Source organism: Stigmatopora argus, chromosome 16 (assembly GCF_051989625.1).
Source record: "Stigmatopora argus isolate UIUO_Sarg chromosome 16, RoL_Sarg_1.0, whole genome shotgun sequence".
NCBI classification, from domain to species: Eukaryota; Metazoa; Chordata; class Actinopteri; order Syngnathiformes; family Syngnathidae; genus Stigmatopora; species Stigmatopora argus.
The window spans coordinates 2,218,466-2,244,739 of NC_135402.1; the positions used below are offsets into that span (position 1 = coordinate 2,218,466).

General features: G+C 38.8%; 2 protein-coding genes across 2 annotated transcripts in view; both read left to right on the forward strand.

Annotated features, from left to right (window-relative positions):
* The window catches only part of LOC144091281 (protein turtle homolog B-like), a 36,047-nt gene extending 14,729 nt beyond the window's left edge, over positions 1-21,318 (forward strand). Inside the window, exons 5-21 of the mRNA XM_077623499.1 lie at positions 406-557; positions 1,186-1,297; positions 1,636-1,777; positions 4,751-4,896; positions 6,041-6,183; positions 8,676-8,816; positions 9,826-9,942; positions 11,223-11,373; positions 11,523-11,634; positions 13,233-13,429; positions 14,013-14,230; positions 15,420-15,504; positions 17,043-17,213; positions 17,672-17,708; positions 17,910-20,024; positions 20,189-20,262; positions 20,758-21,318. Of these exons, the coding sequence (XP_077479625.1) occupies positions 406-557; positions 1,186-1,297; positions 1,636-1,777; positions 4,751-4,896; positions 6,041-6,183; positions 8,676-8,816; positions 9,826-9,942; positions 11,223-11,373; positions 11,523-11,634; positions 13,233-13,429; positions 14,013-14,230; positions 15,420-15,504; positions 17,043-17,213; positions 17,672-17,708; positions 17,910-20,024; positions 20,189-20,262; positions 20,758-20,921 (4,277 nt within the window). The 3' untranslated portion in view covers positions 20,922-21,318. The remainder of the gene's footprint in view (positions 1-405; positions 558-1,185; positions 1,298-1,635; positions 1,778-4,750; positions 4,897-6,040; positions 6,184-8,675; positions 8,817-9,825; positions 9,943-11,222; positions 11,374-11,522; positions 11,635-13,232; positions 13,430-14,012; positions 14,231-15,419; positions 15,505-17,042; positions 17,214-17,671; positions 17,709-17,909; positions 20,025-20,188; positions 20,263-20,757) is intronic.
* Positions 21,319-22,087: 769 nt separating this feature from the next.
* Positions 22,088-26,274, forward strand: part of LOC144091241 (leucine-rich repeat transmembrane neuronal protein 4-like) — a 43,850-nt gene continuing 39,663 nt past the window's right edge. Inside the window, exon 1 of the mRNA XM_077623430.1 lies at positions 22,088-26,019. The gene's annotated coding sequence lies outside the window, so the exon portion shown is untranslated. The remainder of the gene's footprint in view (positions 26,020-26,274) is intronic.

Here is a 26,274-nt window from a genome sequence, read left to right on the forward strand (position 1 = left end):
AAAAATCAACAATGCATAAATATGTCACTACCGTATGATATTTATCAATCATTTAGCATAAATTGTATGTATTTTTCTTTTTGGCTCTCGTGGAGATCTCATTAGAAAAGCCGTCTTTTAGGATTGCCTGTGCAAAAAGACACGAATTGTCTTTGGCAAGCTATTGTTAAACTGTCATTTTCTGAAAAGTGAACACTCGCTTTTTATACATGGATGTACATTTTTAACACAAATAACGGTGGACGTGTGTGACAGGTAAGAGATGAGAGTGACGATATTCCCTGACACGTGATAAGTGAGAAACTGTTGTAGAATTGCCAAAGGGAAAATTATTTATAATATGAAGTCCTTTTTTGGATTGCTTCATTCAAATATATTCAAGGTTCTTCATGTTTTATTTTCCAGGGTCCCCCAGCTTCACCAAAAGCCCCCCGCCTGTCCTGGAGGGCATGGTTGGAGGTGGTCCTCTGTCTCTTGTCTGTGCTGCCATCGGCAACCCTCTTCCAACCATCACCTGGCTGAAGGATGGAGCCGTGATTCAAATAGGGAACAATCAGGTACACACACAAACACCAAATTTCATTATTCACAATTCATCCTGGTAAGACCTTCTATCAATGAATAAATGCGTGACCGGACGTTTGGTCGCCGGACGTTTGGTCGCTCGGACGCTTGGACGTTGGGCTGGTTTCAACAGTAGATTATTAGATATTAAACTCTCTCTCTCATGAATATAATTTTGAGTGCTGGTTTCAACAGTAAACTCTCTGTCATGTTGTCAAATGTCCGGCGACCAAACGTCCGGGCGACCAAACGTCCGGGCGACCAAACGTCCGGGCGACCAAACGTCCGGGCGACCAAACGTCCGGGCGACCAAACGTCCGGCGACCAAGCGTCCGAGTAACGAATAAATGCCTTCATTTAGCCATTAAAGTAGTAGAGCAAATATTTAAATGAACAATGTTAGTTTTTCGTGTTGGTTGGTTTTATTCCAATTAATGATGTCATACATGTTAACTACAACATTTATCGGGCTCCTTCTTCCTCTAATTTTTTTTCTTATTGATTCATATGCTGCTGTCAATCAAAGCTTTAATATATAGGATTTTTTTTATACTACTCCGTACTGTATTGCGCATGCTATACTTGTATATTTGGATAAGAGTTCTCTGAATTCCCTACCAGGAAGAAGCCTTATCTTTGACAGCAGTCAGTTTCCAGTCAGCAGGACAGTATACCTGTCATGCTCACAATTCTGAGGGAAATGCAACTCTGCAAACCAAAGTCAAGATAAAAGGTCAGTAACAGTCTTGTTAGTTTTTGTGCGGCAAAATCCTTTGGAATGTCTTGTGCCTGTTTAAGAGTGGCTGAGAGCTGATTTCCCTCACTTGCATCATCATGGCGGCGCAAGGGGGCTCTCAAGTTGAAAACCATTCTTATTAGCGCCCTGCATTGATATCGTGACATTTTACAAGATTGCAGCGGTGGCTTAGCGTTTCTTACTTTAGGTTTAATATAATAATAATGGATCATAACATTACTTCTCCTAACTGTAAATGCAGATTTTTTCCACTACTGCAACACACACTCATTGTTTAATGATGCTCATTATGTGTTGTTTATGTATTTCACCAGGTCCCCCTGTTATCATCGTGCCCCCCAAGAGCACGTTTGTCAATATCTCCCATGATGCACTTCTTGACTGTCAAGCTGTGGCTGATCCTTCAAACATGACTTACGAGTGGCTGAAAGGAGGAGAAAACGTCTACCACCTAGAGTAAGTATCTAAAATGACATTTCCTTACATAAATATGCAAGATTGGTTTGTTGCATGAACTTATTAGTGGTCACCCAATTCAGCCAATAAGAGAAGAGCACACTTAATTGCGATTAATTGCGCTTCCACATCCTTGAGGGACAGTGTGTGCGTGTGTGTTTTAAACTAGAATTAAGGTCATTTTGGAACCCAAAAAAGTGAAATTGTAAAAGGCAGTGGCGGTCCGTGCATTTTCTCGTAGCGCCTTCAACGGGTAAAATCAATTTCCTAGCAGCATCTAGTGATTAAATACAAACACTGGAGCTTAAATACAAACACTGGAGCTTTTCAGATCTCAGAACCGGGCCCACAATTGAAATATTATTTAGGAATATAGCCATATTTTACTCACCAAAAATCCTTTTTAACTGTACACAATGGTACACGGTCGATTGGTCGCCAGTCTTTTGGTCGCCCGGAAGGTAAGTGATAATTACCATTTAAATCGTTGCTCAAATTCCCTAAATACAAAGTGCGAATTACTATTTAGTCATACTTAATGCCCTAGTAATTCTTAGGCTAAAGAAAAGCTCAAAATTTCCCGGACTTTTATTGTTTTTTGTTGGAGAACTTGTTAAGACCCTGACGGACGTAGCTTCTTAAAGGGACAACGCATGTACATACAAACTCTTCTACACTCACACGTCGGCTCAGTGAAACTGCTCATGGCCATTGTTGGCTTTGATTGATGCGTAGACCGTGTTGTTTTACCTTGTTTTGTCGCTGGACTTTTGGACGCCGGACTTTTGGACGCCGGACGTTTGGTCGCCGGACGTTTGGTCACCGGACGTTTGGTCGCCGGACGTTTGGTCGCCGGACGTTTGGTCGCCGGACGTTTGGTCGCCGGACGTTTGGTCGCCGGACGTTTGGTCGCCGGACGTTTGGTCGCCGGACGTTTGGTCGCCGGACGTTTGGTCGCCGGACGTTTGGTCGCCGGACGTTTGGTCGCCGGACGTTTGGTCGCCGGACGTTTGGTCGCCGGATGTTTGGGTCCGAGCGACCAAATGTCTGCGACCAAAAGACCGGCGACCAATCGACCGCACACGCTAAAATGACATTGGTTTGGTGCATGAACTTATTAGTGGTCATCCTATTTAGCCAAGGAGATAAGAGCAAACTTTTAATTGCGATTAATTGCGCTTCCACAGCCTTGAGGGACAATGTGTGTGTTTTAAACTAGAATTAAGGTCATCTTGGAACCAGAAAAAGTGAAATTGTAAAAGGTAAATTAAAACTTGAGCCCTGTTATAACGGAGGAAATGGAAAATATTGAGCAAACTGTGAATATTGCAATGTCAGTTTGTGGTCGTAGAAACATAAATGGGCAGTTTGCGTGAGTGTCAACAGACCATTTGTCTTCCATTGTTTGTTAGTCATGTTTCTGTGGATAAGTGCGCACTATCCTGATAACTGTCACAAGTAGGCACTCCCACTAAATGTGCTCATACAATCCAAATAGAGCCAAAATGGCTTTTGTTCATGTCACCACCAAAAACATAAAACAAAATATGCTTGAGGAAAAATGGTCTTGTAAGGCAGCTTTTGTTCTTGTTGTTGTTTTTTTATTACTTTTTTTAAGAGCCCAATGTGAGCGGTTTGAATAAAATGTTCGCATGATTGTCAGTACACCACAACAACAACAGTTACCATAAATGGCGTACAAATGGTTTATATAAGTTTTCTTTTCTTTTTGCGTAATTGTAGATAAATCTATTTGGCCAAAACGTGATTCCAATTCTTTGTTATTTCTGGATTGAAACATTTTCATATTTTTCGAGATTTGCAGCAATTGATTAAAATGTTTTACGTAACATCATCATATTCCTGTACATTTTGAAATATAGGCTTGCATAGCTACTTAACTGTTCCACTTTTCTTTTATTGCAATTTCCTGTGAGGCAGTGCTCAATTGGTTTTCGCAAAAAAAAACAGATGTCTGCAGTTTGATACCGTTTTGATGTGCACACTGAGACTGAATAATACATTGGCTTTGTCATGAAATGAGGTTTAAAAGCGGCTTACAGCCAGCGATTAGCCGGTAAATCTGTGTGCGTTCGTCGCGAGGAGAGACCGCTTCACTTCAGCCATTTGATTTATTGCCTATATGGAAAAAAGTTGAGCAACAGCAGCGTACATCACGAGTTTAACGTCCATAACAAGTAAATCAGGAAGGAAATGGCCTCACCTTGTGTACCCTGCAACATACGATCATGTTGTTTTTATATTTTTTAGCATAAGCTACATGTCATCCGTAGAAAAGCGCCAAATACCGTACTGGCCCGAATGTAAGACGGTGTTTTTTGCATTGAAATAAGATCGAAAAAATGTCAATCGTCTTAAATTAAAGCGAATGCTGAACACTATGACGGTTAATGCAATTATTGCAATTTTGTTGTTTTATCACAGCAGATTGGTTCATTTAAATTTCAAATACCATAAGCCATTCATTTACAAATGTGATTGCACTTTAGATTTAAATGTTCATATGTGAAACAGTTTTTGCATGATTTCAATGACGCGAAATTTTCACTCAAATATATTGTTATAATCATTTGTTACTGATGTACTAAAATTATTTTCTATCTAAAAATTGAAGTTGGTGTTCAAAAAGTATTTTTTTCAAACTTGGGTCTCGAAAAAGACCCAAATCAGGATCGTCTTATATTCGGGCCAATATGGTAGTTTACGTACGTCAACAACTTACGTCACCCCGTAAAACTGCATTGCCTCTACTGCAGATCATGAATATTATGTAGTATTTTTCCTTTGGAGAAGTGTAGGGGTAAGAAAAATAAAATAAAATAACAACATTGGAGAAACTCCTGCCAAAATAGAAGCACACAAACGCCGCCTGGCTTCTCATTGTGATTCAGAACGTTCGAACGGCTCGTTTGTTCTTGTCACATTGAAGTATATTTTTTTCCCCCCACGAAGGTCGCTAAAGTCGCGCGTGAAGATCCTGGTTGACGGAACGCTCCTCGTCTCAAACCTCATCCCGGAGGATTCTGGGAACTACACCTGCGTGCCGACTAATGGCCTCTTGACACCCCCGACTGCTTCCGCAAACCTCACAGTTATGCGTAAGTCACCAGTTCTTATCTGAGTCCTCAAATCCTTCATGACATTATTTCAAAATGGAATAGATTTCTAATCTTATTTCCTAGAACTATCAATTCAATACCGACAAAATCTTTTCATTGGGTGATATGACGGCATTTTCGTTAATTAAATTGATAGTATTTATTTATTGTTATCATTTATTCATCTGTTGTTGTTATTTGTGCACTATGTGGTGAAAGCCTTAAATCTCATACTTGTATAATGACAATAAAAGCAATTTAATTTAATAAATACAGCAATCCACATGACCTGATCAGGATTTTTGAGATGTGAGCCAAATTAGATAGTTAGATATACCATATTTTTACGACTATACGGCGCATTGTATTTTTAGCCGCAGTGTCAGTAACGAGTGCAATTTCCGTATTTTACACACACACAAAGGACGCACCGTTTTTAAGGACGCACCCAGGCATGGCAAAACATACACCATCTTAAACATACAGACAAAAACACGTGTTTAAAAGGCAACGGAAGCAAAACTGAGTTCGGTTGTACTTTATTTAGCCATTTTACAATGTGCTCACGTCATCATCACCCCCAAATCCATCAATGTCGTTGTATACAGGCCACAATCCATTGGGTGTATTGACAAAAGAACTATATATCCCAGCAGTCACTGCGCAGTACATTTTCTACGGGAAAATAGTAGAGTCAGGGGCTGCTTGCCGTAGTTGTGAGAGCTGTAGAGGATGGTGTACCCTATCCACTGATTTATTTTATTTATCCTGATAACAATTTTAGTATTGGTCCATATATAAAGCGCACTGGATTTTTGCTTTGACTTGTGAACAAGTGGAATTTACATATAGAATGTATATCTACTGTAGCATGATAAAAAATACTAACAGACAGTGCATGTAATAATAAACTGTATGTTATGTAAATTTTACATTGATTGAAAACAAAACTTAAACCAATTTCAACACTAAACCTGATTGGTTTAGAGAAATGTGTATTAACAGTTGAAAATGAATATATTAGCAGACAAATATTGCAGTTATAGGTAACTTAGAAAATGCTGTAGGTTTTTTTGGGACTGAAATGGTCTGCTTTGCTTCGTAAAACACGTGAATGCCAATTTAATGCTTTCCGTTTTCCCAGATCCTGCCAAGGCTCTTCCAATGCCCGCGGAGACCTATCTTCCCTCAGGCATGGATGGCATGCTCAACTGCTTCTCAATCGCTCATCCTCCTTTGCTTCGTGTGGAATGGACTAAGGACGGAGAGCCCCTTGATCTGACCTTGGTAAGAAAGAAAAGTTTAAATTCTAGAGAAGCACACTCGGACAAAAAAAAGTTAAAATCGTCGACATATTTAGCAGAGTGGGCTCTCAAAAGTTAACATTGCTCCAAAAGTACGCACCTATTCCATTTTAGATTACAAACTAATCCTGAAAGTTTGAAAAAAATGCCTTTATTTATTCTTCGGTTATAGCAAAAATTGTTTTAGGACCTCATAACTTCGACCTTTGACCCCATCATATAATCACCTCTTCCGTTTCATATTACAAACATATCCTGCCGGTTTGAAAAAAACAACAACACTGAATTGCACTTATTTAAAATAATGCTTACCTAATTTCCTTCATTATCTTTCACTTCATTTTATTTTGTTTGTTCTAAATATATGCTTATGTGCTAACAAGACAAGCTCGAGTTTGGCAAGAGCAACTCCAAAAAATTCAAATGACTCATTTGAGATCCAACGGGAACTATTTATATGATAGTATATAAATCTGACAACTCGCTTGTTCACGAGCCAGGACAGCATGCCACTCAATTTCCCCGAATCAAACATCACCCCGTGGGGTTGAGTGAAGTTCAGTTGCCGGATTGTGGAAAACTGGCATTGCTAGCAGCTCCAAAATATGATTGCAATTATTTTCACCCTCAAGGATGACTTCAATGTTCCCTGAGGAAGTCTGATTGACCTGGATACTCTTAAAGGATAAACATAAATATTATTTACAGTATCTGTGCCGATGGCTTCAGGAACATTTCCATTTTAACTTTTGCATGTACTCATTTATTTTGGATATAGTCCGGTGGCTCAATGTTTATTCCATTTCTCGGATGGGATGATATTCTATATCGCAGTATACGCAACCACGTTGGCAACTATTTGTTTTTGCATTTGCAAGCCTGTTGTACATCAGCCCCAAACTTTGTAGGAAAAAAAATACCGCAAATGAAACGGGGAACCGCCTGCAGTTTGGAACAAGGGAATCGAGACTCTCGCTGTTACCAATTATTTCACTTCTAACGCATCTGTCACAAACGTTCAGAGTCACAACAACAAACGAGCCGTCAACGACTCATCCTGACGGGTATTCGGTGAATGCTAATCGACCAAAACGAGCCAGTTGCCAGTTCGCAACCACAATTAACGCAAACTACTCTACAGGTGCTTATCCGCAAAGTGTACTTCCCCAAGCAGACAACGACAATAGAGATCAAATACCAGTTTTACGGATAGGCAACCACCACATAAGTATAGACCAAAATATGACAACCAAAAAGGCACGGAAAAGGAGAACTGAACGGAGCTATCAAACCCCACAGAATGTTAATATTAAACCAAAAGCGCTCTGGTGGGAAGAGAGAAGAGGATAGGAAGACTTTGGACTAACAACAACAAGAGCAAAACACAAGGCAGAGTAGATGGTGAGCAAAGCAAAACAACCCGGCAATTCCTCTCTGTCCAAGCTGGGTTATGAATGCGGCTGATTATGATGTACGACAGGTGCGTGCGAGCAAACTACGCCCACCGGCAATCACCAAGGGAACTTGAATGCATTAAATATCACATAAACAGTATCCCCAGCCAGGAGCACAATGTAGTCTTGTTGATTGAACCATCAGCCAGGGTTTTGGAGCGGAAAATTCCATCCAAAAGATGTTTTTCATAATCCATTTCTCGGTTTATACACCAAGTAAATCTTTTATATTTTGCCACGCCACTAATGGAAGCATCTGATTTGCACACTAGGTAGTGTGGGAGGAGCCATGACTAATCGAACGTTAAAAACAAATGGCAGCGCTTAAGAGAGTCTTGGTCAACGCCATTATTAAGACAGGACACTTAGTATTCAATAAAAGTACAATGACATCAATACAGATTTACTAAAAGCCAATGCCACGGAAAAATGGCAAATAAAGCATTTAGTTAAGAGGTAATGTAAACCAATTTAACAGCAACCAATTTAACGTCAACCAATTCTAACGTCAACCAATTCTAACGTCAACCAATTCTAACGTCAACCAATTCTAACGTCAACCAATTCTAACGTCAACCAATTCTAACGTCAACCAATTCTAACGTCAACCAATTCTAACGTCAACCAATTCTAACGTCAACCAATTCTCACGTCAACCAATTCTCACGTCAACCAATTCTCACGTCAACCAATCCTCACGTCAACCAATCCTCACGTCAACCAATCCTCACGTCAACCAATTGAACGTCAACAAATTGAACTAATCTCCGATGAATCATAGTACTAGGCAAAGATAACAATTTAAAGCTAACGTTACGGGATTTAAGTGAACTTTACCAGTGTCGTTGTAGCGCTATAATATAATTTTGCGTTCAGACCGGCCTTGTCTATAAATACATCTTCCAATGTCACAACACAAAAGTCTTTGAAAATAATGTTCTGAAAAGTCTAGAGAAAAGAAACTGCAGCCGTTTATGCTACTTGAAGTTTTATCCCAATTTTTTTTTTTTTTGTGTGAAAGTACCCAGGCTGGACCTTGACACCAGAAGGCAATTTGCTGATGGCAACCGTCAATGATGACGCCAAGGGAGCGTTTACCTGCACGCCGTTTAACAGCTACGGCACGATGGGAAAGTCTGGACAAACCAAGGTCATTCTGCAGGTGAACAAAAGGCATTTTTACATTATATTGCGGCTTATTGTGACCTCGCTTGAAAGTAGGAAAATCTGTTTCTCAGGCAACAGATCGTGACATTTTAAATATAAAGATGATGCGCTATATTATTTGACTAAAAATAGGATTTGCCTTGAAAATGTTCAGATGAGTAGTTTTATTTTATTTAAACTATCATTCAATGAGTTTTTGTCTGTACAGATCATTTAAAAACTTTGCTTTTTTTGTTGTTACTAATTTGACTATGCCTATTATTAAGAGTGCATATTGATATGCAATTACACCAACCAATCAATGTAGTGCAAGGGTGTCAGACTCGGGTTGGTTCGCGGGCCGCGTTAACGTCAACTTGATTTCATGTGGGCCGGACCATTTTAGATATAATATTTACATTTTTTTTTAAATAAATGGATTAAAAGAACTGGATTAAAAGCCCTGACTATTCAGTTTTTTATAGATTTAAAACAATATTTATTTGAGCTTTTATATATATATTTTTTAGATTTTACAAAATGATTTTTGAACTAAAAACACAGAAAAAATTGATTAAAAAATGCCAATTATTGATTTAAAAGGGGGAAAATCAGGAAATGTAATATACATCTATACTCTTCATTTTAATTTGATCCTAAAACAGAAAGTCGGCACTCATCATTTACTTTCCGGGGCCACACAAAATGATGCGGCGGGCCAGATTTGGCCCCCGGGCCGCCACTTTGACACATGTGAGCTAGTGTGTTTTTTTGCGCACTTTACTGTAATCTGCTTTAATAGGATGTGTCACAGTGGATTACTAAAAAAATGACCTTCTCAGTTCGACATGAGTGCCCTCTGACATTAATGGAAGTCAACTCAAACCACAACAATAGCAGCACTATTAGAGAGTTAATTGCGTGGCTAATCCTTGTTAATAAAATAATTCCCCAAAGAGCTATTCATCCCGTCTTCATATCTGCAGTTGGCATTGATTCAGTGGTGTTGTTTTGACTATTTATAGGAACCTCCATCATTCGGTAAGACTCCAGAAAAGCAGTACAAACAGAAGGTTGGGAGAACCTTGTTGATCCCGTGTCAAGGCAACGACGACTCCACGGTGAACGTTAACTGGACCAAGGTAAAAGTTCAATTGAAAAGGGAGTAGGTTTATTATGCATTTTCTGTATTTTCAAATGTTTCCAGGTATTTTAATAAAAGCTTTTGGCATTCGTCTGGGAAACTTGGCACTCAGAATGGCGCCATTGGAGCTGGAATTATCATGTAAATGACAATTCTATGTCGCAGTGGGCTGAAATCTCATGTTTAGATAATAAAGAATAACTAGGTTTTTTAATTTTTTTCGCTAGGTGGGTGGGCATGCACTCTGGAGACCCCACTATTTGTGAGCAAAGACGTAAAAAGTCAATTTGCTGTAATAGAAGTCGGCACATTACAAGCTACTCGGTGTTCCACTTGATCTACAACCTGCTTTGCACTAATTAGCGCTTGCTACAGGGACCAGTTTTAACAGACATTGTAAGAGTGTGATCATAAAAATTCATGCGAGAAAACACAATAGTAGATGACAATAACGGTATTAACTGGATGAGAAAACATTGTGGGTTTGCGTTTAACATTTTCGAAGCGTCACCGGTACACACAAATGTCTTCCCTTTGACCCCCGTGGAAATAAGGAAACCGATATTCGATCTTTCTTGCTCTTTGAGATACAGCTGAACCATCACACACCGGTCTCCGGGCAGAATATTATATCAATAACAACAACGTGTGCCGTTTAGTGAATCGGTAGATAGCCTGGAAATGTATATCCATTCATCAAAAAGAACAAATACGGCTCAGAATTCGCCCAAAATGATCAATTTTGTGAGTTCAACCATTGAAATCCAGTCAATGGTGAAGCCATAATTTTAACATCTTTAAATCTCATTTTACTTGCATAATGACAATCGTGTGCGGTCGATTGGTCGCCATCCTTTAGTCGCCGGTCTTTTGGTCGCCCCGACCGCGACAACGGGCGACCAAAAGACCGGCGACCAAAAGACCGGCGACCAAAAGACCGATGACTAAATAGTAATTCGCAGTTTGTATTTAGGGAATTTGAGCAACGATTTAAATGGTAATTATCAATAACCTTCCGGGCGACCAAAAGACCGGCGACCAATCGACCGTGTACCATCCGGTCAATGGTGAAGCCATAATTTGAACATCTTTTAATCTCACTTTACTTGTATAATGACAATACAGGCATTCAATTCCAACAAGACAGATTTATTTGAAAATATGAAAGGGCTGCTTCTGTCCAGTTTTTCTTCATAATATAGTCTTTTAAATTCAAGACGAAGAATGTCCTGTATTGAATTGGCTTTTTATATTTCTTTTTTTCTGTTTGCTTTAAAGGTTGACTTGGCGCGTCACATACCTTATTCCATCACGCCCAATGGCTCCCTTTTGCTGCGCCCCCTCATTAAAGACCACCACGGAACGTGGGAGTGCACTGTTTTTAACCGCGTTGCCCATGTAAAAGCCTTCACTCAAATCTTTGTCTTGGGTAAGTGGAGGTGTTTATTTATGGACTTATGATGTTGTTTCAGGTATAATTCCTACTCACACCGTCCTTTGCAGGCAAATCCCCACATGTCCACTTTTCTACACGTGGCAGTCCTAATGAGCCTTTTTTCTGTCCAATTTGCATGACAGGAACCAGCCCCCATGTAGCGACATCCCTGACTGTTTCTTCAGGGATGAAGCAGGCCAACATATCCTGGGAGGCGGGCTTTGATGGAGGTTCACCACAGACGTTTTCTGTTTGGTAAGTGTCAAGCCTTTTTTCTTTTTTTTGCACAGACCGTAACCATGGCATCCATTGACCGCGCTAGTGTTATTCTATTGATATTTTGGACGAGGAATTCACAGGACCACGATCGTGCGGCCCAATTTGTTGTTGGTGTTTCTTTGGGGGGAATGTAACTGTTTTGAAATTTTTTGTGTGTGGTTCATATCAATTTTAAATAACAGGTAAGACTCTATTATGAAATGAAAGCTTAGTGCAGGGGTGTCAGACTCGGGTTGGTTGGTGGCCCGCTTCAACTTGATTTCACGTGGGCTGGGCCATTTTAGATATAATATTTAGATTTTTTTTTAAAGAACTGGATTAAAAGCCCTGAATATTCCGTTTTTTTATAGATCTAAAACAATATTTATTTTAGCTTTTTTACATTTTAAATTGTACAAAATTTTAGAACTAAAACATAGAAAAATGGATTAAAAAATGACAATGATTGATTTAAAAGGTGGGAAAATCAGGAAATTTAATATACATCGATACTCTTCATTTTAATTTGATCCTAAAACAGAAAGTCGGCACTCATGATTATACTTTCTCGGGCCACACAAAATGATGCGGCGGGCCAGATTTGGCCCCCGGGCCGCCACTTTGACACACGTGCCCTATGTGCATATATGTCAACCTCGGCCAATTGATCCCCTTATTAATGATTAAAATTCCCCTTATTAAGTCATAAAAAACGTACAAATGCAACGCGGCACATATTTACTCACACTTAAGTCTAAAATTTCCCCCAAAGTGAACGGGGCGTCCAATCAGGATGCACTAAATTCAAGATTCTGTAGATGTCGCTGTATGACGCTGACAGCTTGACTGTCTACGTACATTGCTTGCTGACACGCTATATTTATATAGTGAAAAGGCGGACTTGACTGACACGCTTAAAGCAGGACAATATTAGCAATCGAAAATGACCTTTTCGTATGTCACCAGTTACCGAGAGATCTGGATTAGAGCCGAAATGGGTCAAACGAGATCGGTTTTACAAAAAACGTACTTAAAAAATCCTGTACAAAAGTTGTTATACTGCACACAATTTAAAAATGATCAAAAACGTATAAAATACAGGAAAAACCTGTATGTTAGCGAGAGCTCCATTAACAATGTAAACTTGAACAAGAACCGTACAATGCACCCCATTAATACGTTTAATGAAATGAGACTTGGAGCAGTGAGCTTCAAACCTTATTTAAAAGATGACATTAATAATGCTCAAAAGTTCTTTTTAGATGCGGACAGGTAGATTGGCATATTTCTTCATCTTTTTGTCCCCCAGCCTCAGGAGTCCAGGAATTTTCCGCGTTTAAAATAGACGTGCAGGACCTCTGCTCGGCTGGAGATAACGACAATCGCTCTAATTGGAGCGGCACTCCGTGCGGGGTGCATTAGCGGGGAGACATCACCACTGTCTTTGAAAGGAAATTTTGAGCTGCTGATGAAGATGAATGATTCATGAAACTCACTTTTCTGTCATGTTTGATAAAAGCAGACTGCCTGAAAGCCCCTCCACTCTTTTGTTTTTCACATCTCGCCTCTTGCTCTCGTTCTTGTTCCTTCTGCAGGGTAAAGGAGATTTCCGGCCGTGATAATGAGGGGAAGAGGGAATGGTTCTCCGTTCCCGTGCCGGTAACGGCTATCTCCGCCACCGCCTTGCTGGTGACTGGTCTGTCTCCCGCTACTAAGTATCAATTCAGCCTGCTGTCTCGCAACAAAATTGGTTCTGGACCTTTTAGCCAAATTATCACAGCGTGGACCTTAGGTCAGTATCCTCCATGTCAATTCCAGCTACCATTTTTGTATCTGATTCCAACTAGGAACTAAAAATACGTCTAATGTCATCAGGATCGACTTATTTTATTTTTCCATGTGGATTTCCTTGTGGTTAAATTTTTAAAAGTGGTACTCCCCACTAAAACACAGCATTTATTTCCATAATACTAATAAACAATGTACATATACAGATATTTACTACAAAAAAAGAATCCAAACACCCTCCATGTTTGTCTTTAAAAATTCCAAATTGCCATGAAAAATGAACTAAAATCTTCATTGCCGTCTTTGTATAGTCGATGTTACAATCAAAAACATTTTTTTTCTTCCCGGTGAACTTTTTTTGTGCTGGTGTGCATTGTTCTGATACTAAGAAGATATTTTAAATATATATTCTTTTTTTTATTTGTTCCTCGTATTGTAAAAAAAAATCCTTAATGCACTTTGGTCCTGCTCTGTAACTATAGAAACCCGAGAGAAAGAACAGAAATGTTATTTTAAACCTGCCTGTTAAGTGCTGGTTTGGCACTTAATCTGGTCTAATTTTGGTCCATTCCTTACCGATATTTCAGATCCCGCACCCATCATAAAGCAGCTAAAGCCCCCCTCCTCACTTTTGGCTATTTTGGGCTCATCTGGTGTGGTTTTGCGCTGGTCTATTCCACCAACCCAGCCCCTTGCCATCACGGGGTTTGTTCTTCAATCCCGCGTCCAACAAGGGGAGTGGATCAATTTGCATGACGATATTAGCGCCAACATTAGCAAGATGATCGTGCCAGGTCTGCAAAAGGTAACAAAGCTATTGATTTAAGTGGTTTAACCCTGTTGTTCTGTTTGTTTTTTAAAGAAATAATTTTAAGTTTCCTAATTAACGAGATCTTAATGTTATCATACGCAGAATTAAATAAAGGGTTCAAAACACACTGACATGATGTTCCCTTAAAAGCCCTGAATATTCAGTTTTTTTATAGATCTAAAACAATGTTTATTTTAGCTTTTTGTATATATATTTTTAGATTTTACAAAATAATTTTTGAACTAAAAACACAGAAAAAAAGGATTAAAAAATGACAATGATTGATTTAAAAGGGGGAAAATCAGGAAATTTAATATACATCTATACTCTTCATTTTAATTTGATCCTAAAACAGAAAGTCGCCACTCATGATTTACTTTCCCGGGCTACACAAAATGAATCGGCGGTCCAGATTTGCTCTAAATTATCAACCCGAATCTTGAATTTAATGATTTATTATTATGATTATTTCAATATGTTTATATTGTAAATAGAAAAAACTACTAGATTCCCTTTTTATATACAGTGGTAGACTAGATTAATGTCGACCGATGAAAAAAAATCACATTTTAGCTCCCACAATGACCGTATATATGCCAATTATGTTCATGATCCAAGGTCTCACATCATAAAAGCTTTTCGCCAAATGTCTTTCAGAGAGAGAGAAAAAAAAATCCCTCTCACATGTCGGAAAGGATCTAGTGCAAAAATGTCAACAATTAGATTAATGAGTGACTGAGTCGGTTACCGTTTTGGTTCATAGCATGTCAGAAAATAGAAAAATGTATAAATATTTGTCATTTAATTCCCAAGCACGACATTTGCAACTGCATTGCTCTGAATATAATCATTCTGCATCCACTTCCAACTATAGAAATCTGAAAAATTGCCTGTTGAGAGGCTGAAAGTCAGACAAAGATGAGTTGATCATCAAAGTAGTTGTCCATTAATTTACAATACCATTAACTGTCAATCAATTGGCTTCATTTTTTTAAAACAGCCAACGCTACAAGGCATCCATAACTATTCCGTCTTCTATCAATCTTTGTGGTCTGGCTTTTCCGCCTTCTATTGCTGTCTTCTATAGCTCTAGTCAAATTCAAATCAACTCCATTAGCATGGCAAGCACGACGCCGTGTTGACAAAGTGAGGTTTTATCCCGTGCGCATGTGTGTGTTCACAGGACCGTGTGTATGAGCTGAGGCTGCTAAGTCGACGCGGCGAGCTGCTGAGTGAGCCCAGCCCATCACTCAACGTCTCCACCGTTGGTAGGTGTCCTCCTCTCACATATTCTCGCTCCAGCTCGTCTCTTAATCCCCTTAATCAAGATCAATTTATATTCCTGTCCCCCGGACTCCAGGGACTGGCGCCCATTCCACTCTTTCACACCAGAAACAGAGCTGTATTTTGGTCCGTATGCTGGCATTAATGTGACATTAATACATGGTCGGATTGGATATACCGTATTTTCACGACTATAAGGCGCACTTGAGTCTTAAATTTTCTCCAAAATAGACAGGGCGCCTTATAATCCAGTGCGCTTTATATATGGACCAATACTAAAATTGTTATCACGATAAAATCAAATAAATCAGTGGATAGGGTACAGGTACACCATCCTCTACAGCTCTCACAAATACGGCAAGCATCCCCCCACTACTATTTTTCCCATAGAAAAAGTACTGCGCAGTGACTGCTGGGATATATAGTTATTTTGTCAATACACCCAGTATGACAGCGAGCACACTAATTTGGTGCTCACCGTCATTTCGGCTGGATTTACAAAAAAAATCCTGCCGCTAGATGTTGGCGTCAACAGAGCATTCAAAGCTAGACTGCGAACTATATATATATATATATATATATATATATACATATATATATATATATATATATATATATATATATATATATATATATATATATATATATATATATATATATATATATATATATATATAAAAGCATTAAGTATGACTAAATAGTAATTTGCAGTTTGTATTTCGGGAATTTAAGCAACGATTTAAATGGTAATTATCAATAACATTCCGGGCGACCAAAAGACCGACGGCCAATCGACCGTGTACCAAAAATATGATGCGCTGTATAGTCGTGAAAATACGGTAACTGTTTCTACTCCATAATTACATCATAATAGAAAAATGCAATCACTTGGATGAGCGAATTATTCCGACCAATAAAAGCTTAACATTTGCTTCTTAGGAATATAAAGGACTCCAAATATCCTTGAAACATTTTTATTTTTTGTCAACTTCAAGTAAATCTGATCACACCGAGCCAACATTAGTGCTTTCTCAGTCATTCATTGGAGCCTAAATGAATAAAACCCCTTCAAATTGACCCGTATTGATGTTATTGTTCTACCAAACATCACTTTTTAGCTTTTGTCACCTTTCTATAAAGTGCAACAATCATTTGAAAATGCATGTTAGTATTCTCCTGCCCAGATTGAACAGCGAGTTGGCCAACTATTGTTCCCGTTTGAAGCTCTGCCTAGTTTGACTGCATTAATTACCTCGCCTTTGCTTGCCAAACATGAATTTTCTCCAGCGAAGGTTTTTTTTCCGCTTGGCTTTCATCCGCCAGGCTAGCCCTCCACGCCAATTCTCTTTTTGACGTCGATACATTTGAACGTGTTTGTAGCTGCTGTCAACATGTTTTGATCAACCACAATTAAAGCTGAACAAGATTGATTTGGCAACAACCTTGCAAAGGTTCATAGGATACTTCAACCGAAATGTGCAGACTTTGATCTCCATCTTCCCATTCATGTGTTGTGTGACAGGAATGCAGCAAGTTTATCCTTCTTCATTCAGAATTCTGGAGGTTCCAGAATCTTTACTGCCCATTATTCTTGGTGGACTTGGCTTCATGTGTTTGATGTTGGTCCTGCTCATAGGAATTGCCTGCATTATTAGTCACAGAAAAAACCAACAGAGGCAAAAGAAACGTAATGGTAAAAAAAACAACTCCTTAAATTATGTACAAACTTTAATTGTCATAAATCACACCTTATTACAATAGATCTATCTCTTTATGCTATGCTGTGCTGCTTGATAAATAGAAAACTTACTCATTTTTTGGTGTTTATAATGTAGTTTCGTCACAAATATACATAAGCTAAATACTTCCTCAGTAGGACTGGTTAAGGGTTATACAGTAATACCTTGAGATATGAGCTCAATGCGTTTCCGGGACCGAGCTCATGTCGATTTACTCGTATCTCAAATCAACTTTTCCCATAGAAATGAACTTAATACAAATTAATTCGTTCCCACTCTCTGAAAAAAACACCCAATAATGGATATTACAATGGAAAAACATTTTCATTGGTTCTAATTCACCAACTACTAACAATTATCTTTATTGTTTGGTCAATATTACTGTAAACCATTAAATTCTATCTTCCCCTAGAACCCTCATCTGGTATCTATAAGTCCCCAATCTCAATGTAAGTACCAACATTTTTTTCAATATGCGTTATATACACTAAATATGTTCAGAATATCATTCGCCATCACACTGCGTTACAACATAAACATGTTTAATTCATTCCCTCCCACCTCATTCTCTTTTCTTTGCATCTGACACCTTTCCTATTTTTTTAAATCCCCCTTTTCCCCCCAATCATCTTCCCTGTTCTCTCTCACAGAAAGATTTCAGACTCCGCCAGTACAGACGGTGCGTTGAAGAAAAGCCTACTTCCAGCCAGCAGCCTCTATCCCACCACTTCCTCTACCATCTCCTCCTCCTCCTCCTCCTCCTCAAAGACAGATTGTTCATCCTTCAATAGTGAGAATAAACATCACAAGCAGCAGCTCCTCTCTGACTATAGAAGAAGCCTGAATCAATTCCAGTGTCTAAATTCGCGCCCCGTTTCGTCTTCCGTCGAACTGATCAGCAGAGGTCCAGATGGACGCTTTGTAATACCGCCATATGACCCAGCAAAGCCTCCAAGAAAGGAAAGTACAATCTACGACCCCCCGTTTACAATTTCAAATTCGGGTTCGTTATGCTCTCATCAGCAAGACGCCAAAAACCCACCGTTTGTTCTTTCTGTGGACCTCCCCCCATGCAAACAACAAAACCTTAATACCACCCAACATCTAAACGAAGGTATCATCAATCACGACGAAAGTCATAATGTGGTTCCAGACTTAACCAGTAAGTTTTCAAACAGCGATTCGTCTAGTATTTCCATTTACAAAAACGACATATCTCCCACGTTCCCAGTGTTGCCCCACTTACGGTCCGGCCTCAACCAGGCTTCGACAACCGCCAGCACCCTGGTTCTCCAAATGGAACACGAGAGAGAGAGGGGGAATCTGACTCACTGCTTGAAGTTGGCTAAGGAGAGGGAAGAGCTGGCACGGGAACTCCAGCGATATAGCGTGTACAGATGCGCCACGGGAGGAAGAAGAAGAGGGAAGCAAAAATCTGACAAGAGAGATGAATCTGAACTCATTCGGGATTATAGGAGCCAGACCTTGCCATGTAGATACAAAGAGAACTCCCCGAAGAGCTTTGATCATTTACCAAGGACTTACTCATCATCAGTCCACTGGAATGATTTTTCCACTGCAATCACAGACGGTCCTTCCACTCTCTCCAATTCTTTTCTCCCAAATCCGGGTCACCGTCGTCCTACTCTATCCTCAGCAACAGAGATCCCCCTCCAATCTGAGGGGGAAGACCATTGTTCAGACGGCAGATTAACGCCTCTCCATCTCTCCCCGACAAAGAAAGACGAAACGGTACAGGAAACACCACGGGGCTATAACCACGTACAGCAATCCGCATTCGTCGAAATGCAAAGAAAAATATCCGCTTCCGAGGCACGGGGACAAAACCGTCCGTATTTTCATTGCCAAATACGTGGCGAAAGCTCCAATTTGCCTCCCGATGCAGGGCCGGCCTGCCAAGATACAGAGGAGGACTTCCCCGAGCTCACGGAGCAGAATGTGGGTATTGAGATGAGTGTGGATGAGCCAGTGTTCGCAGTGAGTGTGAAAAAGCCAATACGCGAAGGATGCCCCCACAAAGCGCACTATCAAGAAATGAGGAGAAGTACGAGCTTTCACTACCAGGAGAAATCCTCCAGACCAAAACTGCGTAGGGTCGTGAGCCAAGGTTCAAAACTGGCCGACCCCGGCCGACAAGGCCAGAATCAAAACACGAGTAGACAAAAAGACACCCATTTCTTACCCCCCGATGCCTGGATAAATTCTCTTAGCCGAGGAAAACACCCCGATTCCTCCACCTTTCACCCAGAGTCTGTAAACAACAGTTCACCTGCCAGGAATTTGTCCTTTGCTTCGTCTGATAGCCCAACAAGCTACCGCCATGTTATACAGCCTCCCAATGGCAATCCTCGAAGATCTACCAATGACTGCAAACTAAGCACAGACGTTTTTGTCTTTCCCCGTGCTACCAAATGGCCGGATGAGCACCGTTTGGCCACCATTAGAAATGCGTTAGACAGTTTGGGCACGACTTCAGACTCTTCCAGATACGTAGAACCTCGTAACGGTAATCAACACCATAACCGAGACGCACACGAAGCAGAACCCTTCGAGGAAGTGGCGGACAGTGGAGGCAGCTACAGTAGTTTTGCCAGCAGTGGCCGAGGGAGCATGGAACCCGCAAATAGACGCCTATCTTTGTGTCATTTGCCTACGAACATGGCCGGCGCACCTGAAACTGTACGGGAGGACGGCCAGGAGAGCGCCATTGATACGTACCATCACCAGATTAAAAAATGTCAAAGGTAAGAACGAATAAATGAGGAAAAAGTAGCTTTTTTGTCTGGCACGGTGATTTGGAAATGATACATGGTTTTTAGTCTTAGCTTAATTGTCTTAAAGGTATTTAGCATTTAATTATTTGTGCAGTAAACTGTATTTTAAGGTTGAATATGGTTTCTTTCTCTAGAAGAACACCCTCCGTGGATGAAAACTATGAGTGGGATGAGGTGGATGTCTCTTCACAGCAAGGAGATGATCATGGTGAGGACATTTTCACTTTGGATTGTTTCAGGTATTATTGATTTAAATTCAATACGGTTCAATTAAACCAGGATCACTTGTCATGAAGTAGCCAAAAGTACAACAGGGGTTAATTTTTGCAAATGGTTCTGCACCTTGATTCATTGATGGTAAATGTACCACACATTTTCCTAGCTTTTTGAATAGTGCTTTTCAAAGTGTTTTTTTAAATTAATATTATCAACGTCAATGCCATACATAACAAGCCAATTGAATTGAATGAAGCACACACTTATGAGGTTTATATGGATTCAGTTCTAAACACCTGATGATTTTAACCAGGTGTAGTCATGTTTATGGTTCACTTTTATTTGAAGTTGATTTAATTCCAACGTCCCGCATCCGCTTGTACTTCACCTCATTTCAAAGAGATGAAGTTTCTGAAGATGTTGAAGAGTATGGTGAGTAAAATCCAAAAGTGAAAAGATGATAACTGAAGTGTTTTCGTACCCACAGACCTTCCCCTTTCATTGAACCGACAGACCGCTGTGCTACTTTGTAGTCCTCTCAGCAGGAAGTTTTCAACCAAGGAACTGACCAACCTCAGTCAAAGTTGTATCCTTCAGAAACATCAAATCAGCGGCTCGGCATTGCCCGAACCCAAAGCTGTGCTTTTCTGAAAATGCCGTCTTATTTTAACATTAGAGCAGGAATATTTACACCCACGGGTCACAAGTGAGTGTTTAACCTGGGTTTCACCATTTTAGTTGAACATTGTTATTGTTTGGGACCAAGTACTACTGAGAATTGTTTTGTCAAAACAGTTTACTAAACAATGCACTTGAAATCTGGTTGCCCCAAAAAATCAGCCGTAATATTAGTGTGTTTTCTGTAGGGCACAAAAATAGTGTTTTTCGTTGAAAGTGGATTTTCGAATGTTTGTAATGGAGCCAAACTGCCGTTTAAACATCATCGATACGGGGAAGAGTTTGCCTAAAATATTGGCACCCATTTAAAAATGAAATATTTTCCCTTTTTTTATATAAAATATTTGGTTGCTCATTTCAAAACTGCAAACCCACCCCACGTAATGCTTTTGTTTTCATCCAATCATGAACAGTCTGTGAAGAGTTAGCGGTTCATTCACCCACAATAGCCAATCAAGGACAACCAAAACAGATTGTCATTACTCAAATTGTTTCCTTCCATGCTGTTGTCCCCTGATATCGTTGTTAATGCATAAACACTGACATCGGATGCGGGACGTTGGAATTAAATCAACTTCAAAGACGCACGTTCGTTTTCGTAAAAGCCGCTCTTGCGCACCACGGAGCAATTTCGAGAAGGCTTTCAAGATCTACGCGTCCTCTTACTTACTTTGATTTTAAAATGTCATTGGTGTATTCTTACGGACGCTTTACTTGCTCTCCATTATGGATGTATGTTCATAATCAATTCAGCTTGGTGGTAAAATATGGTGTTGGTGTCATACAACAAAGAGCATTTTCAGTGATTTAAGTAACACATCTATAATTGTTGAGTATGTGTATTACATATGTGTTTGGCATCGTGACCGGACGTTTGGTCGACCGGACGTTTGGTCGACCGGACGTTTGGTCGACCGGACGTTTGGTCGACCGGACGTTTGGTCGACCGGACGTTTGGTCGACCGGACGTTTGGTCGCCGGGTTCGCTCGCTGTCAAATTATGACGGAGTTTACTGTTGATATTTTGATATTAGTTATTCAGATATTAAACTCATGATTATAATTTTGAGAGCTGGTTTCAACAGTAACCACCCGGCGACCAACCGTCCGTTCTACCAAACGTCCGTTCTACCAAACGTCCGTTCTACCAAACGTCTTTCGACGAAACGTCCGAGTACCGTTTGGCATGTGTCAAATGGTCAAAGGGAAAAAGTCGGGTATTTGTAAAAATGGCTATTTACACATTACAGTGGTAGTAGTTGTACAAAGTTCTACTAAGTAACTACCACAACAAAGTCAGTTGTACTAAGTGAGTGAAACCTGAAAAAAAACATTGTCTGTTATAAAGAACCATTATGTATTCTTGCCCTGTAAATGACATGAAAAACAACTATATACAGAGCATATATATTCAATGGCCAGTAAGTAGAAATTACATTTTGGTTTAAACCTTGTTGAAATATTGCTTGTGTTGCTTTTGCAACAAATATATGATTATTAGGTTAGCACAACCATAAAAGAGTGGGGCGGTAAAATTTCCAGATTGTGTGTAAAAAGCCTATTTAACAGAGAAATCTGAACTAAGGCTAAGGTAAGACACTAAAGATCATGCTGACAGCATACAAAAAGCCCATCACAAACCCTATTTATGATATGGAACTACTGATACACAGGTTATGAACGGAAGAGGATTTAAAAGAACGGAAAATAGGCTAAAATGGACATTGTTGACATGAGTTATGGATGTAGGAAAGTGAAAGCACACTTTTTGACAATCCAGCAGTTTTGTTATTGTTCATCCTATTTTTTTTCTCAATTTTTATATTTGCCGTGAAAATAAGAATAAAGTTTGGAGGAAAAAAAACGTCCATAAAGTTGAATTGTATGTTCTTATTAAGAGCAGCTCTAAAACCAATGATGCAATTATTGAATAGTTATTGCTCCTTATGGATAAAGTCCCACAGTTGGGTCTGTTAGATAACATTTTTTTAGGCTTAGGCCCAAAAATTAAAACATTAATAATTAAATTGTTTCACAGAAATCGTTATTGATTTTTTTTTCATTATCCTGACAATCCGGAGTAGTCTTTAGGGCTAATCTTATTTGAAAATGTTAGTTTTAGAAAGTCACTCGTGTTTTTTAGTTGAATTTTAGCCAACAAAATGTGAGGTCTTGTCGCAATTGTCGGTTTAGATCAGGGGTCGGGAACCTTTTTGACGAAGAGAGCCACAAACAATTCATATTTTCTAATGTTATTCCTTGTGAGCCATACTACGAATTAAAAAGTCAAAATACATACATGTAAACGAGTTCCCTTTTCATTTTTTTTTTGTAATTTCACCACTTTTAAAGTGGAAAAAAATGAATATTTTTTAAAAGATTCTTATGCTTTTGCTAATCAATGAGAGGATGCATTCCAGAAGAGTCTACTGCAAAAAAAATGAAGATTAAAGCAGTTCTAGATGTAATATCTCAGTTCTGTCACCAGCAATTTCCATATTTTAGCTTACAGGTTAGCAAAGAGCCAGATGCACCCATCAAAAGAGCCACATGTGGCTCCCGAGCAATAGGTTCCCTACCCCTGGTTTAGATTGTCAGCAATTCAATATATTCAACCTTTGATAGCACTTGAGCAACGATTGGCTGGGACGAACATATTTCTTTTGTCTGGCCTGGCAGACTTTTGTTTCCCAATGCTGAGATTTCACAATGGGGTGCAGCGCAAAAAGCTCGATTCTACACGAGCCATGAGTTCTAAATGACAAATAGAATTTTTTTTCCCCCCAATTTTGGCTTGTGCAAATACATGCCAAGTCGTCAATAGCCATCATTCCAGTCGGGGAGCTTTTGTATTCTTCTTTCTCTTATTTTGAACCTCTAAAGAGTCTTTTCAAACTTTGATGTACAACTACAGCTGCTAATGTGAATGGATACGGACCATTGTCTTGATAATATTCCTACAATGCTTTCTTATCCAATCACCTTCAAGCTCCTGTCGTAAATCTTTTGATGATTAAGATTTAGTTTGTACTTTTCTTTTCTCTGAAAGGAACATTGAAGGCAGAAAATGCGTTGTTGTCAGACCATTAGTAGGGAAAACAATAAGGAATGTGGATTTCAGTTCAATCCATAAGAAAGATCAATTTGATAGAAATGAAAATGAGGAAAATTATATCCTTGGGCTACTGAGATTTAATAAATGTCGACATAACAGTGTGGGCTGTTTCCCTCTCCTATGGGGATGTTGATTTTACAAAGTAATTAGTTAAGTAGTTTCAATGCCTTCAATATATACCCTCAGCCCGACGCATTTTTTTTTTGGTGGTGACTTTAGAGCGCTGTATTACTAAAAGTTTTTGTTTGCTGAAATCACGAAAAGATTAAATGCACGCCGGGTGCCAAAATAAAGATAAAAAGGGCCGCACAAAGAAGTTTCGATCCCACAGAAAGCTTTGTGTAAGCGAACTTTATCCAAGGCTAACAGTAATTTTGTTAACTTTACATTATTGTTAATTGAAATGAAAAAAAATACTGGAACTTGATCCATACAAAGACTTCACATTTCTCTGTCCTTTTCAATTTTTTATTATTTGTTTTCAAAGGTATTTGAAGGATGGAGACCACAATTTATTTATACAAGAAGTATATATATTTTTTTATCTATTCCAGTGTATTTAAAAAATTAAAGTCAGTCCTTTTTGGCTTGATGTCTGCTGTAAAAAATGACAGAAAAATACATTTTAAAAAAACATTTAAAAGTGAAAAAAAAAACCTCAATTGTATCTAAATGAATTGTCGTGACTGAAAAGCAACAATATTAATTACATTTATAAAGGTTAAAAAGTGTGGATTCCACAATTTATTTATACAAGAAGTATATATTTTTTTATCTATTCCAGTGTATTATAAAAAATTAAAGTCGGTCCTTTTTTTGGGTTGATGTCTGCTGTAAAAAATGACAGAAAAAAATATTTAAAAGTAAAAAAAACTCATTGTATCTAAATAAATTGTCGTGACTGAAAAGCAACAATATTAATTACATTTATAAAGGTTAAAAAGTGTGTATTCTTTAAGTTGGCTGTGGTCTGGGCCAGTCTTGATTTCACAAATTTCTAAACAGATGACTTTTGGTACAACTTTTTAAAGTGTTAGTGTCAACAATGCATTATGTATACACGTCTACACAATAGGCTCGTGTAAAACAAATTAGCTGAAGAAACACTACAAGGGTCAATAATGTTAATTGTGCTGGAACTAAACAGTGAGAATAATCTTTAAATTAAATCTACCTTACAGCCAAAGCAATTGGCAGAACGGACTTGGGCTGTTTGTCATTTGTGTCGCAAGTGGATTCACGCAAATCAATGCGGCTGTAGATCTTTGTTAAAGCCTCCTTAAGCGAGACACAAAAACCCCATTTGTTAGACAGGCCAAAGTTAAATCCTACCCAAAATGTGTCCAAGACACATTTCTCTAATTTGACTTATTTTTGACAGAATCTTTAATAACAGGAAAACAGAGTTGATATCGTACAAATTTGAGTACTTCACCAAGGTGAAATTTAATATACATCTATACTCTTCATTTTAATTTGATCCTAAAACAGAAAGTCTTAAAGCTTACTTTAAAAAAAACATTGCACTTAAGGACCACTTAGTACCAAAATCCTCACCTTGAAGACTTGCTTTTACGTGATAATTTACCTGTAGAGTCGCCAATGGCGTTGTTGTTGTTGTTCTTGTGGACACTAAATTTGAAATTGTACTCCTATGATGGTCTTGAAACTACTTTATTATGCTAATTATTGTTGTTATAGCGCAAAGCATCCAATGACCTTTTAACAAATCAGTGATGACAGGACTTTGGTAAGTACATTTTGTATTGTTTTTTTATTTATCGTTGTGTTTTCTGATCTACCGTTGTTTTGCATTTCAGGGCAGACTCACCATTGACAAATAAGTCCTAGATGAAATGTCAGATAAATTAAGGATTGAAGGTCTCATGTGAAGAGATGGACTTGGACTTGATCTTGTTGTATGACGGGCTTGGAAACATCCGTAGAAAATCAAAGGTGAGCTAATAATGCTATTTCTGTTACATTTGAATTAACTTAGAAAAGGATGCAATATTTTTATGATGTAAAAGTTGTTTGCTTTGTTATAAAAAGGTGGGCAACTATTATGCAGGATTAATTGATTTCACGTGGGCCGGACCATTTTAGATATAATATTTAGATTTTTATTTTTATAAATGGATTAAAAGAACTGGATTAAAAGCCCTGACTATTCAGTTTTTTATAGATCTAAAACAATGTTTATTTTAGCTT